General features: G+C 40.9%; 1 protein-coding gene across 6 annotated transcripts; it reads right to left on the bottom strand.

Moving 5' to 3' along the window:
- Positions 1-7,052: 7,052 nt before the first annotated feature.
- Positions 7,053-15,469, bottom strand: TAC1 (tachykinin precursor 1). Of its 6 annotated transcripts, none has more exons than XM_072784056.1 (7): positions 15,100-15,445; positions 14,562-14,693; positions 13,441-13,537; positions 12,923-12,967; positions 12,378-12,401; positions 10,744-10,797; positions 7,053-7,633 (listed from the first exon to the last, which is right to left on the bottom strand). In XM_072784056.1, the coding sequence occupies exons 2-7, from the start codon at positions 14,682-14,684 to the stop codon at positions 7,584-7,586; spliced, it is 393 nt and encodes a 130-aa protein (XP_072640157.1). In that variant the 5' UTR covers positions 14,685-14,693; positions 15,100-15,445; the 3' UTR covers positions 7,053-7,583. The 6 variants fall into 6 exon arrangements, with proteins under 6 accessions (XP_072640157.1, XP_072640156.1, XP_072640158.1 ...); XM_072784055.1 differs by having other exon boundaries at positions 14,562-14,702; positions 15,100-15,431; XM_072784057.1 differs by lacking the exon at positions 15,100-15,445 and adding an exon at positions 14,953-15,059.
- Between the last annotated feature and the right edge of the window lie 2,802 nt (positions 15,470-18,271).

An 18,271-nucleotide genomic window follows, 5' to 3' on the forward strand; every position in this document is an offset into this window, starting at 1 on the left:
AAAATTTCAAACTCCTTCGTACCTATAGCTATTTTCCTGTCAATGTCAAGTTTTACCTTCTGTTTCTTTTTTTCTTATAGATTTCCCAAGTTTTATCTTAAAATTTTTTTCCTTTTTGAAGAACTAGGATTTATGTTATTGATCAAGCTTTTTCTTTTGTGTTTGTTCTTATAATCTTTGTCTTATTAACATCTGGCTGAAACTTAATCCCTTCATTCTGCTTTTATTGGATGTATTTTGTTGTTCTTTTCAGTGTCTTTTGGTGAAATCTTTTTCATTAAATTTCAGCCCCTTTTATTTTGAGGGAAATTCACCTATGGCTATAAATTTCTTCCTGAGAATTTCTCTGGTTCCATACCCAGGTTTTGATACAGAAGCCATATGTATTTTGCCAAAGCTAGTTCACAAAGCAGGTCTGAGAATGTTAGGTTTGAAAAGGGCTGCTTGCGAACTTGGCCCTTGGCTGGTATCTGGCAACTTGATCGGTAAACTCATTCTTTCACTGATATAAAAACTTGTCCTCTACGATAACTGTAGCTCACTGTGCCTAAACTGTTTGTACAAATAAAGTGCTTTATGCTAAACATTTGCTTTCTTTCTGGGAGCCTGGAATTTTGGAATGTGCTAGGTAGAGGGTGCCTATATGACCAGACCCCAGTAAAAACCTTGGATGCTCTCAGTCTTTAATGGGCCTCCCTGAGCAGAAACATCCCACACTTATTGCTGCATTTTTGTTACTGGGAGAAGCATGCACTCTCTGTGACCTCCCTTGGGAGAGAGAGGGCATAAGGAAACCTACACATAGATTCCGCCTTTTTCACTTATTATTATTTGTTTTTACCTTTTTCACTTATGACCCACTGTGTATCTTTACTAGATTGCTGTAGTAAATCTTAGCCATGGGCGCAACTATCTGCTGAATCCCATGAGTCCTTCTAGCAAACCTCCAAATGTGGGGATAGTCTTGGAAACCCATGTCTCACATGGTTATTCAGTTTAAAGTATTTTGTAAGCTGTCTCTTTATTTTTTCCTTTATCCCAAGAATTACTTGAGAATCTGTCCCAAACTTGACTGCCATATGGATTTTCTGGCAACATGTTGTTTTTTTATTCTATTGCAATGTCTATGAAATGGGTACTTTAGAATGTTTTGAGTTCAATTGTGTCATGTTGCTCAATTTTCTGAACATTCCATATTTTTTTTAAAAAGTATATCTATTTTATGAAGATTCTTAATTGTGTGTGTCTACTTGTCTTAATTCTCTGTATGCTTATTTGAGGAAGATTGCTAATTATGCTATTCAGTTTTTCTTACCCTTCTTAACTTCTTGACCACTCTGTTGGTGACCAAAAGAATGTGATGTCTGTCATGATTATTAAAGATGTGTACATTTTTAATCCTCTTAAATATTTGTTGGTTTTGCTTTATATGAACATACTTCATATTCATAAAAGTTCACTACTGTTAAAGCTTTTTAGTGGATTACTCCTTTTATCATTGTTAAGTATCCTTCTTGATCCCCTGGAAATTTTCACCTTGAATTCTGTTTTGTCTCGTGGTATTATAAAATCATTGTATTAGCACTTTGGCAGGTAATTTTTAGAATCTCTTTACTTTCAACAATTCTACTTTTAGATTATTTTTCTCAGGGTTGGTTCTGGTAAATAATTATAGCTGGATTTCCTTTTTTTTTTTTTTTTACCAACTTGATAGTCTTTGTCATTTAATAGGTCTGATAAAACTGCTCACATTTATCATAAATATGAATTTTGATTTATTCTTACCATAGTTTTTTGTTTTATTATATGTTAAATTAAAAAAAAAATTCAAAGACTTATTCACCCATTCTAGAAAGTGAGCAAGTGAACATGTGCACGAGTGGGGGCAGGGCAGAGGGAGAGAAAGAATCCTCAAGCAGAATCCATGCTGCAGGGAGCGTGATGTGGGGCTTGATCCCAGGACCCCAGTCCACAACCTGAGCTGAAACTGAGAGTCAGTTTCTTAACTGACTGAGCCACCCAGGCACCCAGCCTAAAAAAAAAAAAAAAAGAAAAAAAAAATTAAGGCTTTCTTGCCTCTTTTGGTTAGATTTTGTTTTGCAACATTTCTCCTCTTCTGTTTTGATAGTTGTACATTCATCCATTGTTTTTGTTCAGCTTGTGCATTTTTAGCTCATATAAGTAACTTACATTTTCTTTTTCAAAAGTCTGGAGTCAAATGCATCTAAATTCTACTCTATTTCAACAAAACAAGAAATTTAATGTGTATTTATTCCCTTTTACACTCTCCTTCTTCCTCCATGGACTCTCATGTTGACATCTTAGGGAGTTTTATTTCCAAATGGTTTAACACACATACTGATTTCAATTTAGCAATGTTGTTTCAAATGATTACTTTGTTGCAATGTTTCTTACTCATTACTCTCTCCCAGATTTATTTTTCTTCTTGCTGAAATAATATCATATAGCAATTCTTTCAAAGAATGTGGATGGTAAACTTTCTGAGGTCCTCTGTGTTTGAAAATGTCCTTGATTCATGAAAGAAGCCAAATGCTGAATTTAGCTCTAGCACTGACTCTAGAAAGATCTGGTTCTCTCCTCTTCCTCCTCACCACTCCTAATAAATCCAAACTGCCTAAGAGCTATAAATACTTTAGTTCTACTCTTGCAGTCCCCAAATCCTGTCCCCTGACTAATGCAGCCTAAATTCCCCATACCTTCTGAGACCAATTCTCAGAATATAGACAAAATTTGTAACTTCATAAATTTAATATAAAAATTCCTCAGGCTCTCCAGTAGAATAGCTATCTTGAATTGTCCTGTTGTGATGATTTTATTTTATTTATTTTTTAAAAAGACTGATTTATTTATTTATTTATTTATTTATTTATTTATTTATTTATTCATGAAAGACACAGAGAGAGAGAGAGAAGCAGAGGGAGAAGCAGGCTCCATGCAGGGAGCCCGATGTGGGACTCCATCTCGGGTCTCCAGGATCACATCCTGGGCTGAAGGCAGGCACTAAACCGCTGAGCCACCCAGGCATCCCTGTTGTGATGATTTTAATAAAGGCTTAAGTTAACAGGGTTTAGCTGGTTTTTCTTCTTTTGCACATTCATTCTTATTGTTAAAGGATAGTTTGGCTAAATATTTTTTTTCCCTTAAGAATTTTTAGATTTTGTTCGCTTACCGCATAGCACCCAGTGATGCTGATGAGAAGTCTGTGTTTTGCAGCAGTCCATTTCCTACTCGGGTTGGCACCTTTCTCTGCAGCCTCCGTGATTCCCTGACAGGGCCATGGCTTACCACAGTGGCTCCCTGTGTGCTTTCTTTCATAAGGATCTGCATAATTTCTGGTCTACCCAAAGTCTTGATGCTGTTTTTCACAAATCCCAATGTCCTTATTAATTTCTTTCAAAATATAACTTAAAAAATCAAAATGACTTTGTATTAAAACAGGAGATTTTAGCATGTGCTCAAATTAAAATGTTATTTTTATCTGTTTGGATGGGTCCATATGAAACTATATTCCAAGAGAATAGAACTGGCTGTCCAGAGGAAGATTCATTTTTACTTTATAATTTTCTCTATTTGAATTTCAGCATATTAGTCTTGCTTTTGGATTCAAAATGATGGTATACATAATCCATTGAACATCTTCCTTTTCTTCATTTACAAAAAAGATTTTTATTTATTTGAGAGAGAGAGAGCAGAGCAAGAGAGAGCATGAGCAGAGGGGGGGGGCAGGGGGAGAGGAAGAAGCAGGCTCCCCGCTGAGCAGGGACTCATCCGAGGACACAAGATCATGATCTGAGCTGAAGACATTTGCTTAACCGAGTCACCCAGGCACCTCAGATATCTTCCTTTTCTAAGTCCAAATGCACCCATCAGCTTTTCCCACCTGCTCTGATACCCTGGCTATGCTGCTTACCGGTGTGGACAGCATCAAGGGCTCCAAGCCCTCTGTTTCCAGTTGGGTTTGTCCAGCAGAAGTTAGGTAATATTGGAATATTTATTCCCTGGCTTTTCCAATTCCACCCCTCCCCACGCCCACCGACATACCTGACCACCCTGTGTTGGTTTTATCCTCCTATTGAAGACAACAGCTGCCAGGTGGTCCTCTGCACACTGAGACCCTCAATTCCTCATCTTGATCCTTCACGCCTAGGGCTAGAAATGGCTCCCAAGGGTGCCAGCCTAGAGACCCACCTTCCATTGCTGGCTTCTCTACAATCTGTCTACTCAGCTTGAGTGTAATTTGTTTTTGCCATCATCCTTAACCCAGAGAAAGCAAAACCAGAAAATAGACAAAAAACCCAAAGCAATAAAGTATTTAGGTAACTTAATTATATAGATTCATCTTTTTGCTGTTTCATACCAGAATAAAATATTTAAGAAAAAATGAAGGTGAAGAAAACTTATTTTTGTTAAAGGAATTGTGCAACAGAGGGGAAATAATAGTAAATATTTCATGAGTACACACGTCAAGAAGTTCCTCTCCTTTTCCTTATTGACGCTGTTGCTGGCTTTCTGGGCCTGGAGGGGAAGTAGGCATGAATGAAGTCTCGCTGATACAGGTCTTTATGCAGCACTGTGAGATCATGCTGCAGAGATTTATAGAATCTCAGAGACAGAAGGGGCCAAGGGAACTATCTGGTGCAGCAGTGAACAGCACAGAGCACAGCAGTTTGTGATACAACCCTGGATTTAATCTGTGTAGCAGCTATATAAAAACGACCCCATGCTGTTGCTGCTTCAGTGTGCCTATTAAAAAATATTTCAGTTGCTAAAAAACTGCTAATTTTCTCACTGGCATTTGGGAGAGTAGCTAGCAATGGCAATAGGTAACATTCACTGAATACTTGCTGTGTGCTGGAGACTGTGTTCCAAGCTTTACAGGTATCATGTTCCACAATCCCCAGCCCAGCTCCATAGTGGATACTATCCACTGTGCAGAGTAGTGTTTAACGGTGGTGGATCCTATGATTAATCCAATTTTACTGATGAGGATAATAAGGCAGAAAGAAATTAAGTGACTTCCCCTTCATCACATCCCATTCAAGTGAAGTAGCCAGAATTCCAACCCATGCAGTTTGACTCTGAACCCCACACGCATCCATTACATTGTTTCTTCTTGATATAACATCTATGCAGAAATATATATGTATATATACTGCAGGAATATTGCTTTGTGCCTAAAAATATACCATATATGTTGTTCTATGTCACTAAACACGTCATTTTATTTTTAAAAAAGATTTTATTTATTCATGAGAATATACACAGAGAGAGAGAGAGAGAGAGAGAGAGAGAGTCAGAGACACAGGCAGAGGGAGAAGCAGGCTCCATGCAGGGAGCCTGACGTGGGACTCGATCCCGGGTCTCCAAGATCATGCCCTGGGCTGAAGGCGGCGCTACACTGCTGAGCCACTTGGGCTGCCCAAACACGTCATTTTAAATGATGGCATAATATTCAATTGTATCAATCTGCCAGTTTGCTTAATCAATCTCATTGTCAGATATTAATTTGTTCTATTTCCCCCTAATAATCTCTAATACTGACTCCTCTCACATTCTCACATTAGAATCTCTTATTAATTTGTATAATTATTAATTACATAATTTATATAATTATTAATTTATATAATTTATATATTGCACTTATTTTTTTTTTTGCACTTATTCTTAAATAGGGCATTAAACATTATTATTTGGGAGTGGAGCTCTAGATGACTCTGATCTCCATTTTGCTTGTCATTTATAATTTGTAATATTTCAATGTACTGTGTAACAAGGAAATGAGATTAAGGATTTTCTTTTTAAGTTTATTTATTTTTTTTTAATTTTTTTTTTTTTATGATAGTCACACACAAATAGAGAGAGAGAGGCAGAGACACAGGCAGAGGGAGAAGCAGGCTCCATGCACTGGGAGCCCGACGTGGGATTCGATCCCAGGTCTCCAGGATCGCGCCCTGTGCCAAATGCAGGCGCCAAACCGCTGCGCCACCCAGGGATCCCTAAGTTTATTTATTTAAGTAATCTCTGTACCCAATGTGGGGCTCAAACTTACAACCCCAAGACCGAGAATCACTTACTCTTCCAACTGAGGCAGTCAGGCACCCCTGTTAGAGTTTCTTTAAAACAAATTATTTATTTAAAAATATAAAGGTTTTATATGCTTTAGTTCTTCTGTCCCAGAATGGCTTTAACCATTGATCAGCAATATTGATCAAACTCTTGGTCAACAATAGTCACCAATCCAGGCTAAATTCATGGAGTTTTAGTTCACCAACAATGCTTGTCCTGAGTCTTTGTACTACTTGTCAATATTCCACATCCTCTGTGCAATCTGAAAACAGTTTCAAGGATACTTATCAATCCTTCGCCTTAAACAAATACACAAGAGCTTCCCCCTGATTGTTCTGTGTTTATTCCTGATGCACATGCTTCAGCTGGAGAGAATAATGGGCCTTAGCAATTCACAGGCCTCCTTAGAAATGCTAGAAAGGTGCTCTTGTCTTTGTTATGGGGGAGTGATGCGCTATTATCAGTCAGACTCCATCTGTCTATATCATCTTTTAGGTGAGTTTGGCGTCTTAATTCTACTGTGAATCACACTCTGGTGAATTTATACCTGGGCTCCAAGCAGGGCTTAAATGGTAGTGGGCTAATGTTTTATCCCACAAGGAAATAACCAGTGGAATGCATCTTTAGGACATATCATTTTCCTATCTGTAAAAGGAAATCATGGGCATGCATCAACAGGACTTATCCACTGCTCTTTGGACTCCAAAGTGTAATTGTTTTCCTCATGAATGATCTCATGCCAAATGACTGAGCCTTACCCCCCTAACCCCCAAAAAAGCGTATTTGTGTGTATGAGAGAGAGAGAGAGGAACTGGGATTATATTGTTGTCATTTACTTCAAGAAAGAGAAATTTAGAAGCTTTATGTTTCACTACTGAGCAGCCAAAATGGCTTTGAATATATTTCACCTACTAAAAGAAAGTGTGCTGGTTCGACAGAAATATTAATGAAAGAATAAAACGCAATTCTCAAGATATTTTTTCTTTTATTTAAAATGTTAACTATCACAACACATTATACAATGAAGTGAAGATCTTAGAATCACATTAAAATTTTTAAAACATCTCTATATAAGTCATAACACATGAAACATGCTGCAGGGATACAGTCTGATATCAAATCTTAGTACATTTCCACCATGAAAACAGATGAAGCACAAGCCTATCTGTGTTCCCTCTCCTTCAGCAGTGGCTGATGTGACTGCTTCCAAGAAACGAAGATGATTTCTTTCTTTGAAGAATATATTTCAGTTTCACTGAACACTGTGCTTTGTTGAGAAATGACCACTGATTTCTACGTCTGAGGGAGTCATATTAGAATTATAACACACTTTCACAGCACGTATTGGCACAATATGAAAAATAAACAGTTTTTTGAGTTTTCCACTCAAAACAATTATTATTAAATAAATAATTATTCCTCATGGTGCATGTCTCATTTTACCTTTCATTGGCCAGTGACACACACGAAGCTCAATAAATTACACATGAGGTGGTTTATTTGCGTCTTCTTTCATAATTCTGCATTGCGCTCCTTTCATAAGCCACTGAGAACAAAGAGAAGGCAGAGGGTTTTTTAAGATGATTCACTGAGAGAGCTAAATAAACTTCAAGACACACAGTAATGTATTAAAAACTCATGAATGACTTTTTCCCCTTTCATTGAAGTATTTCTAAGAGTTTTCTTTGCACATCCTCCAACCTTGCCTCAGTCTCTGTCCTGATTGGAAGTGATCTAACGACAGAATGCTTGGTTACTCATGCCATCTGCCATATGCTTGGTGCCCCCACAGCACAGCTCCAATCTTAATTCTCCACAACATTCTCGAGCAGTGGCAGACACCCCCATGGAGATTTATAGAAAGGATGATAGGAATAGGAATAGTAGTAGGATGAAAGCAAAATATGAGACTCTGATTCTAGGACAGAGTCAACAAACTACAGGCCAAATGGTTGCTACAGAGACTGCACGGCTCACAAAATCCAAAATGTTTGCTATCTGGCTCTTCATAGAAATCTGATGATTCCTGTTATGGGAGTACATACTGGTGTCTTGTGGATATATTCCAATGACGGACTGTCTTTGAAACTAAAAACAACTTCATTGACAGTAGGGCAATTCTGCTATCCACATACAACAGTGTAACTTACCTCCCAGCACTCTAATGGCCTGTGAAAAGATTAACCACTGCCTCCCAAAGTATTTAACATATAGCTAGCAAGTAATTTAAGTACTTTGACTAGCTAGGCTAGAAAAAAGGCACAGTATTAATATATTATATTATATTATATTATATTATATTATATTATATTATATTCAATTTCAAAGACGTCTGTAACCATCAAAGGATAAGGCTCAGACTGCTGTGATCAGAATACTTGAGTCTATTATTCATCATTTTAGTTAACTTATACACTTAGATTGACATTTTAGTGAAACTATGCTGCTTTTTAAAATTCAGTATGTCCTGTGTAAAATACTGAATTTAAACAAAAACTGTAGAAAGAACAGTGGAGGATCTGTAGGGATCCTAGCTCAGTGTGAAAGATCCGTTGAAAGAGGAGGTAGGTGAGGGCTGTAGGGTGACCTCTCCGTTTTCTCCACTGCGCAGCCGCCCTTGTTGGCATCCAGCACTGGGTTCACAATAAGCTGAATGCTTCATGCCAATCACCTTTGCGCTTCCAGGGTAAAACAGTTTGAGCCCCAAACTGGGAAGTTCTCAAGGAAGGAAACAGTCTATTTCTCATCCTGATTTGTTTGTATTAGGAGGATACCTAGCACAAGTTCAGTTCCTGACAAACTTTAGGTTACATGTTCTACTCCTCAGAGAAGTGAGGTGAATGGTGATGTAAAGTAACCAGAGATTGGTGAGTGTTAGCTGGAACAAAACATCCTCTTCACAGGAAGGAGAGTATTGTATTTGGTCCTTGAACCCTCTGAAACCATATGCAAATTTTTGTGTTTAAAAGCTAATGGGGGTTTCTCTACAAAGCAGGTTTCTAGATTTCTCAGACCATCAAAGAGGTCTGTGACCACAAAATGGTAAGAATCAGATAGCTGTAGAACACAATGGTAACCTTGCCTCAGCTGATCAAGTGAAAAGATCTGATTGAGTGTATATTAATTTTTTGCTCATTTTTCCTTTCATATTTTCTTAAAATGGAGGAGTGAAGATTTAGTCATAAATGGATTCTAATTCATTATAGTAATTCTATTTATCTATAATTACATTTTTACCTTGCACACATTTAAGAGCATTTAGTCTGTATAAATTGCACATTATCTATATTATTTGTAAAGTTAGCCATGTTCTGAGACCTGTATCAATTCTGGAAATAAAAAGCTGATGACTAATATGATTATCAAGAAGAGTTATATAAGGACTAGTGTACATTTCTACCACAAACCAGTGTGGTTTAAATTTACATTCCTTTTTCAAAAAGTAGAGGATAATATTATGTTAATAAAATAATTGAAAGTTTTTCATGAGGCACACTGGTAACATCTTTAAAATTCAAATTTGAAAAAAAAATTAAACTTGAACAGCCCCCAAATTACTGAAAAAGAAATACAAACGTAGTGTCTAAATTTGGAAGGTAGGGAACCAATGGTAAAATACATCATTTTTGCATGAATTTTCCAGATAATTAAGCTAACATTTCTTAGTTACAGATTTTCTAGAAACTTGAAATATTCTGAATGGCTAAGGCAACTGGTTACTTTCTAATTAATTGCTTGAATAATACTATAATTCTGTTTTCACTTAAGGTAAAATAAGGAGAGTCTGAATAGCTCTGGTTCCTAAGGAATCTAACTAATCACTATAAAGGCCTGAATGTGCTTTACAAAAGAATCAGTCTCTGAAAATGATAAAGTGTTTATTTAACCTTGAAAATGGTGTGATGAATGGGTTTTCAGATATATGTATGTGGCATTTACACAGAAGATAGGAACTGCAGAGAGGAAAGGAAATATGCTTTATGTCAAGGGAAAGACTTGTTCAGGATTAAGATGGGTTATGAGGATTGTGGCATCCCTTCTCTGTGAGGGTTTTACAGCCAGAACAGATTATAATCCCCAAGGTGACTTCATTGTGCTCCTTTTTGAAAGCACTAGAGTGGACTGTGTTACTCTCATACTCTCAAACATCCATCAGGATGTTTCGAGCTTGAGCTTCTATAATTTCATAAAGTATAAATACATTTGCTAGTTTTGTTTGTTTACTTTTGTGCGGGAAGACTGCCAGACATAATGTCTTATAAGCCTTTTGAATTACCTTGGTATTAAGTGAAATTGGTCTTATTTCCCATATACCCTTCCCCACTTAGTTCAGGAACGTTAAGTGTGGCTTATGTAACAAATGTATGGGGAAGAATATTAGACTAGCCTAAGGATTCAGGTGAGGTAATGATTAAACATGGCAGACTGTGATAAGGCTGGTACTTTGAGAAAATAAGATGCATCCTGGGTGAGATTAGCTTAGTCAGCTATAAATCCATTCTTGGATTTATTTATTGCAATTAGATTTTTTTTTTTTTTACCATAAGTACTCATTTTAAATTTATCATTCCTTTTTAGTACTTTGAAAACTATGTCTTAGAAAGAAAATAATAGATTTCAGATACTGTCTATTTTCAGTCATGGTTTTATACATACCAGAATTTAAAGCTCTTTTGCCCATTAGTCCAACAAAGGAATCTGTTTTATGCCCTGGAAAAATACATTTAGGGGTATTTTAATATGTATATCTTCGAGGAAATAAACTGTTATAACTAGTACTGAAGAAAAGCAAGCTTTCAAATATATGCCTATATAATAAATATATAACCATTTCAAGTTTTGGTGAGCCTGAAGAAATGAAGATTTCTAGTAAGTCTTACAAATGACATAAAACAATACAATGAAAGCACTTTCCGTCATTCTATATCTACATATTAGCAAGTATACTTTGTGCACATTACATTTTATCTGTTTGTATATATAATGTTTTAAATATTGTGGCTTTTTAAGTTAGTTTTGGGTTTAGGGGGTCAATTTCACATGTGTGACAGAAATATCCAAGTGTATGTCCTCATGTTACTATGTTGTATTGCTCAGGAACTAAACCTTAGTTAAGTCAGATCCCTGCACCTGATGATTATAAACTTCTAGAAGGTCACTATTTTTTATTACACTGGATTTTAAAAAATACTTCTGGAAAAGTGTGTTAATTTTGACATTAAAGGAGTGCATTTATTTTCATTACATAGAATTTTGCTATATATAATTCCCTTGAAATTCAAATCTTTAGAATGTAAATATGAATTAGATTTATCTTCAAAGGTGAAGCCTTTGAGGAAAGTTACTATTTCAATTCTTGTGGGGAAAGGTCTCTTGGTTTATACTGTATTACTTGAGAAAAAGACTGTTGTCCCAATGTGACCTCCTCTGCCAACCAGTGAACCAAAAGTGGAGTTGGGGGAGGACACTGGGGTAAATGTGTATGATTGAGATGGACCCATGGGACTTCCTGTCAATTCCAGTTCCATTAACTGGGAAACAGATCTAATAAACATCAAGTGCCATAACTCTGTCATCTCTACTGCCCTAAGGAATATTTCCTTGTGCTTTGATAGATTGAGGGTCCCCATTCAATTATGGAATCAAAAAACTGCATTTCAAAAAAAAAAAAAAAAAAAAAAAACTGCATTTCTATTTATCTTTAACCCTTACTATGGATTCTCTACTCATTCACTCAATCCTCTTAATCGGCTGCTGGGTTACCCTAATACATGATATCATCATGAGATTTGGCATACTGAAATGTGAAGAGATGCCTATAAATGCTTAGTTTTTGTTTTGTTTTGTTTTTGTTTTTGCAGAAGTGGTGGGAGGTAGGAGATGGTGAGGGGTGAAAAGGGAGAGGAATCTGTGGTGGATTTTTATCCCTGGACTGAAATTCTTATCTAAAAGAGGTAATTTATAGGAGTTAAAAGATTTCTTCTGGCTCTCTCTTTTTTTTTAGCAGCTCAAAATGACAACAAATATTTATTATCTCACACTTTTTGTGGGTCAGGAATTCAGCAACAGTTTAGCAAGGAATTAAAGGATTTTTAACATAATGCATCCCTTTAAAACAGAGCTTTAAAAAAATCATGCTCTGGATGTAATTAATAGAAGTTTCCTCCATTCTTACACTGTCTTAATTGAAAATATTAAGTCCTAAATTATAACAGAAGATAAGCTATAAAATGAAATTCGATCTAATTTACATTTGCATTTGGTAAATGTCAAAATAATTTGAAACTTACTTTTATGAGAGATCTGGCCATGTCCTAGAAGAAAGAAAGGGAAAGTTAGCAAAGGCAGTAGATTTGTTTTAAAAATGCTACATTATATTTTTAGAAGAGAATTATAAAATAAGTTGATTTTTAAAACATGTAATATTTCCCATTCATGTACTATCCTGAGGAATATAGCAGAATATACCATAAATGCTAACCAAATTATTAATGATAAAAACAAAATAGCAACCAAAAGGAATATTTTTAAGTGCCTTCTATGGGCCACAGATTCAAACCCAGGACTATGAGACCCCCGAGGCCTAACAATAATAACTGTTAGGCCACAACACCTGTTTTCTCATTTAAAAACAAAACAAAACAAAACAAAACAAAAAAAGAAACACATCTCCAAGCTGGACCACCATTTGACACTCAGGAAAGAGGGATACAAATCTATACCTTTACTAAACAGGCATTATCAAGAATCTGTATTTGAGCCCATAAAAGACTTTCTTTACGTTTCCTATATGTACATTCACAATAGTAAAATAAAGATTTATAGAAATGTTTACCATAAAGAGCTTTTAACAGGGCCACTTGTTTTTCAATTGAGGAATCTGACAAAAGATGAATCGACAGTAACTATTTACACATTCCACCGATGGTGTGATAAATTCAAGGAAATTGACTATTTCTATCAGGAGACATTAGGGAGCTCCATCTGATCGAAATCTAATCTAACCCCAAAGGTCTCCAACCGGTTTCCACTGGCACTTGGACCATTCTGACTACTACCCCTGGAGGCCCCGCGCCTCCCCTCCGGCAGCTGGGTCTTCTGTCAAGGGGGCCCTCAGCTAAGGCTGCTTCCTGTTCTTGATCTGGGTCACTCTCAGGACCTCTCCCTGCGTCCGAGGGCCTGTGCGTGTGTTAGCAGGGTGAGGGCCAGAGTCGCTCCCCGGGGATGTATCCATTTTAGCGTGGAAATTTCTCCTCAAAGGGCAGGAGAGACTGGGCGCGCTAGGACGCTCTAGGAGCCAGGAGCCCGGGAGGGTGGCTCAGAGACACGGAGGGGGTTGGCCGCCCATCTCACCAGCATCCCGTTTGCCCATTAATCCGAAGAACTGCTGAGGCTTGGGTCTCCGGGCGATTCTCTGCAGGAGATGCTCAAAGGGCTCGGGCAGCTCCTCCTGCGGGACAGACGCACAGACAAACGCGGGTGTCGGCAGCCAGCGCGCGGCCCCGGGGCGACCCCGAGTCGTTGCAGCGGTGCGCGCCAGCCCGGGGCGAAGCTCGGAGGCGGGCGGTGGCGCCGCAGGAGGCCGGGCTTCCCCAGGCGGGGGTCGGTGGGGTCCCAGCGCGGGAGCTCCCTTCCTCGCCCCCCCCGCGGAACTCGGGCCCCGCGCCGCCCCTCCCCCGAGCCCCGCCCCCGCGGTGAGCAGCCCGCGCCCCGCTCCTGGCAGAGCCCGGAGCCCCCCACTCCGCTGCCGCGCGGCCACCTGCCGTTCTCCCGATTCTGGCGCCGGCTCTGGGGACGCCTGGCCGCCCTGAGTGCACACACGTGTGTGTCGGCGGCGGGGAAGGGATGACAACGCTTTGCCGGCGACCTGCACCGCGCGACTCTGTTCCCTCGGGGCGCTCCCTTGCACCAACAGCCCGCGAGCCCTATGAAGGAGAACTTGCAGCTCCGTCCTCGAGTCGGTAATAAAAGTCCAAGCAGGAAGTCAGCTCCCACCCGCCTCGCCGCTCGAAGCCCCCAGCAGCTCGCCCTTTGCCCCTGCGTCTCCCGGGGTCCGGCGCGCCCCCTTCTGCCCCTGCCCTGCGTTTCCAAATGCCCGGGTCGAAATAAATCCCCGTTACCCCGGGATGCAGCCTCGGGAGGTTTCCAGTCCTGGGGGGACCCCGGGCTCACCAAGGAGGGCATCGTTCCTCCAGGAGTTCCCGAGACCCGACGGTGCAGTCCCCGGGAGGAAACTTGGATCGCGCGCACGGAGCTCGTGCGGGGACCCAGGGCGCGGCGCTCCTTCACACTCCGTCCCGCTCCCCGCGCTCCTCCCCGCGCTCCTCCCCGCCTGCGGTCGCGGTCGCGGTCTCGGTCGCGGTCGCGGTCGCGGTCGCCCGGCCTGCCAGGCTCACTGGAGCGCTATCGCGGGGGCGGTGACAGCTCCCGAGGCCGGGAAGAGCGGCGCGGGCCGGCTAGGGGCAGGGTCTCACCTTGATCTGGTCGCTGTCGGACCAGTCGGACCAGTAATTCAGATCATCGTTGGCTCCGATTTCTTCTGCAAACAGCTGAGTGGACACGAGAAAAAAGACGGCCAAGGCCACGAGGATTTTCATGTTGGATTCCTGGGAGGATTGGGGAAGAAGAGGCCGGGGGAGAAATATTGGAGAAGGCGCTCCAAGAGTTGCGGTATGATTTTTGGTCCCACAACGCAAGTCGGGGCCGGCTGAACCAAGATAAAAAGCCTAACGGGGCGGGGTGGGGGGGGGGGACCCTACAGCACCCCGTGTACCGTTTAGGAAAGAGAATCACGCCCCAGCGTTTCTCAAATCCCCTTCTCCCTCGGCTCCCAACTCCCTCAGTCCCCGACCCTCCGATCCGCACCTCCAGGCCGGGAGGCTCTCTCTGCAGGTGGAAAACAGAGGGACGCTGGCGTTTGGGGCACCCGCGTCCCCGCTGTGCCCCCCGCCCCGGGGCCCCTCCAGCGCCGCCAGCCGCCACCTGGGAGCGCAGCGCGGCGCGGGCACTTACTGCGGCGGGCGGGCCGGCGGGGTTCCTCGGGCTGCTCGGGGCGCACGCGGGGCGCTCGGCCCTTAGGCTGCCGCGGCGGGGGAGGCGGTGGCGGCGGCGGCAGCGGCTGCGCGCTCCTTCGGCGGCTCCGTGCCGCGCGGTATTTATCCGACGCTCGACGAGCCTCGGGGACCACGTGACTCGCTCCCCACGCGACTTTCTGCTCAATATTTAATTACCCGCCTCTTCTCCTTTGCTTGCGTCTGATCGAGAGTTTCCGAGACGGTAACCCGTCGGTGCCCGAAACATCTGGACCCAATCGGGTTCGAAATGACGCAATTTTAGGAAAAGCCAAGCTCTCGCCATCCAATCCCGAGCGGCCAGTCTTCTTCCGTCTGCAGATCTGACGCCCCCTCCCCTCTCCTTCGGAGCGAGGTTCCATGACACCTGAAATTACTCATCAAAATTGAGCGAAGTGACTCATTCCTCGGACTTCCGCAACTTTTTCGTCCCTTGAGACGTCAGGAGAAGTTGCACTTTTAAGGACGGCCAGATAACTGAAGGTATTAGGATACTGTCGTCGGAGATCCTACTAAGAGGAGCATTTCAAGGGGGGTGGGGGGAGGCTTTCCCCCCTTCTCTCTCACCTGCAGAGTGCCCTAGTGTTTCTGAGATCTGGCATCTCCTGTGAGCAGAGCATCCTTCTCCCAAATCAGCTACGACACGGGCGTTTCTCCGGCGTTACAGAAGGATTATCAGTCCCATAGCATTTCAGACGATGGAAGCAGATTTATTTCACATTTTGGAGAAAGGAGAATTTAAACGTGGCGACACACGTAGAACTTTCCTATCGGTGCCATTCTAGGATATCTTTTATTCCAAGCTAGCAAAACCCTCTTCCTTCGCACATCCAGGAGCAGGGGTTGGAAGAGGACGTATTTGCTTCTCTCCTACCCTTTCTCGCTGAAGACTAAGAAACCGGCGAGGCAGTGTACAGAAGCCTGCCTGGGTGTCACCGAAGGACTCTACCGATCATTCATAGATTTCTCCCGTAAATGGAAATCAGTGTAGTGAAGATGCTAATCGGATGGTCATTGGCAATACGAAAACTATTAGACAAATAGCATCTGTACAGAAATCTCAGCTTTCCATGAGCCCACGGTTTCACCTTGCAGACACATTTCTTTCATCTCTCAATGAATTAAATGAGGTGTCTTGAGGGAGGCAGTTGTTTTCTCCTCCTTGTTAAGTAAGTATTATATTTTTCAATTAACCCTGATTTTTTTAGTATACTGCATATAAAAAATAACTTTTTTCAATTCACTTAAACCAGTAATTTTTTCCCCTAGCATTTGCTGTTGTTTCTTAAATAATCCTGAGTTTTGAAATTCCCACATCCCTCATTTCTTTAGGCCCAGCCTTACAAAGTGAGGCTTTCTATTTTTGTTTTTATGACTTCTTTATGTGGAAAATTATATACAAAAGTAGAGAGGATCATTCATTCGAAACGATTTGCAAGTTTTACCTACAAACTGTTCTTGTTAGCCCTCCTCTTATATTATTTTGAAGCAAATCCCAGATACCATTTCAACTGTAAATATTTCAATTGTCTATATAAATGGTAAAGGTTTAAAAAAATAAAAAGAGAACCATGCATTATTCTACCTAAAAACAACATAAAGTGAGTCCTTACAATATTAACTATCTGGTTAATGTTCAAATGTTCCTCATTGTTTCAATAAACCCCTCCACATTTTTTTTTTATTTTTTAATTTTTTTTATTTATGATAGTCACAGAAAGAGAGAGAGAGAGAGAGGCAGAGACATAGGCAGAGGGAGAAGCAGGCTCCATGCACCGGGAGCCTGATGTGGGATTCAATCCCGGGTCTCCAGGATCGCGCCCTGGGCCAAAGGCAGGCGCCAAACCGCTGCGCCACCCAGGGATCCCCAACCCCTCCACTTCTTAAGTTGCAATAAGAATACTAATGAAGTCCACTGGTTCATAAATATATTTTTAAGATTTTATTTATTTATTTATTTATTTTGAGAGAGAGAGAGAGAGAATGAGAGAGTGAGCTGGTGGGAGGGGGAATGAGAACCTGAAGCCAGTTCTACACTGAGCGCAGAACCTCACCACTGCTCCATCTCACAACCCCAGGATCATGACCTGAGCGGGAACCAAGAGTCCAATGCTTAACAACTGAGCCACTCAGGTACCCCTGGTTCATCTATATCTTAAATGACCCCTAATCTATAGTTATCCCGTCTCTCTCCCCACTACTCCCTTGCAATTCATGAATAAAACTGGCCAGTAACTTGAACTACATTCTAGAGTTTATGGATTGCCTCTATGGTTTCTTTTACCTTGTTCCTCTGTCCTGTTTCCTGTTACTTGGTAGTTGTACCTAGAAGCTTGATCCCATGTAGGTTTGGTTTTTCTGACAAGACCATGTATTGTCATGAAGTGCATGATACCTGGTTGTTTCTCCCTTTGAGATGTTAGCAGATACTGATGATCATTTTTTATTAAAAAAATTTTTTTTAAATTTATTTATGATAGTCACAGAGAGAGAGAGAGAGGCAGAGACATAGACAGAGGGAGAAGCAGGCTCCATGCACCGGGAGCCGGACGTGGGATTCGATCCTGGGTCTCCAGGATCGCGCCCTGGGCCAAAGGCAGGCGCCAAACTGCTGCGCCACCCAGGGATCCCTGATGATCATTTTCTATATTCACTAATTCATTAGTACTTTCAAATTGTGTTATTCTGATTTTATCATTGATTATTTATTAGCTAGACTATTTCTTCCAATAAAGGGAAACTTTTTTCACAACAGCTGTTTAGTTACTACAAGACATAGTCAATATAGGAAAGATGGGATAAATGCTTGATTAAACTTCTCTTTACCAATTTTTAAAATAATGATTTAGTAAGTTAGTATATTCAAATATGGCCTCCTCTCCCCCAAATTTAGGATTATTATGACCTCATGGGTTTAAACACATTTGAAGTATTTCACTCTTTCAGAGAAGGATAAATGGAAGCCTCCCGATTGATGCTCAATTTTCTCAACTGACTTCAAATTGGTTCCTGAGACTTTTGATATGCCTTAGATGGGCTTTAATGACTTTCTTGATTTTTGTCAGACAAGGTATTTCAGGTTTAAGTTGTATGTCTCCTGTCTCAGACCTGCA

This window comes from Canis lupus, chromosome 18 (genome assembly GCF_048164855.1).
Source record: "Canis lupus baileyi chromosome 18, mCanLup2.hap1, whole genome shotgun sequence".
Classification (NCBI taxonomy): domain Eukaryota; kingdom Metazoa; phylum Chordata; class Mammalia; order Carnivora; family Canidae; genus Canis; species Canis lupus.

Bases quoted from the DNA above. Each gene is read 5' to 3' on its own strand.
- TAC1 (XM_072784056.1), bottom strand. From the start codon at position 14,684: ATGAAAATCCTCGTGGCCTTGGCCGTCTTTTTTCTCGTGTCCACTCAG. The intron at 12,402-12,922 runs GTAAACATTTCT...TCTTTCTTCTAG, and splicing joins CCTGTTAAAAGCTCTTTATG to GACATGGCCAGATCTCTCAT. The intron at 10,798-12,377 runs GTAAGTTTCAAA...GTATTTTTCCAG, and splicing joins TGGCCAGATCTCTCATAAAA to GGCATAAAACAGATTCCTTT.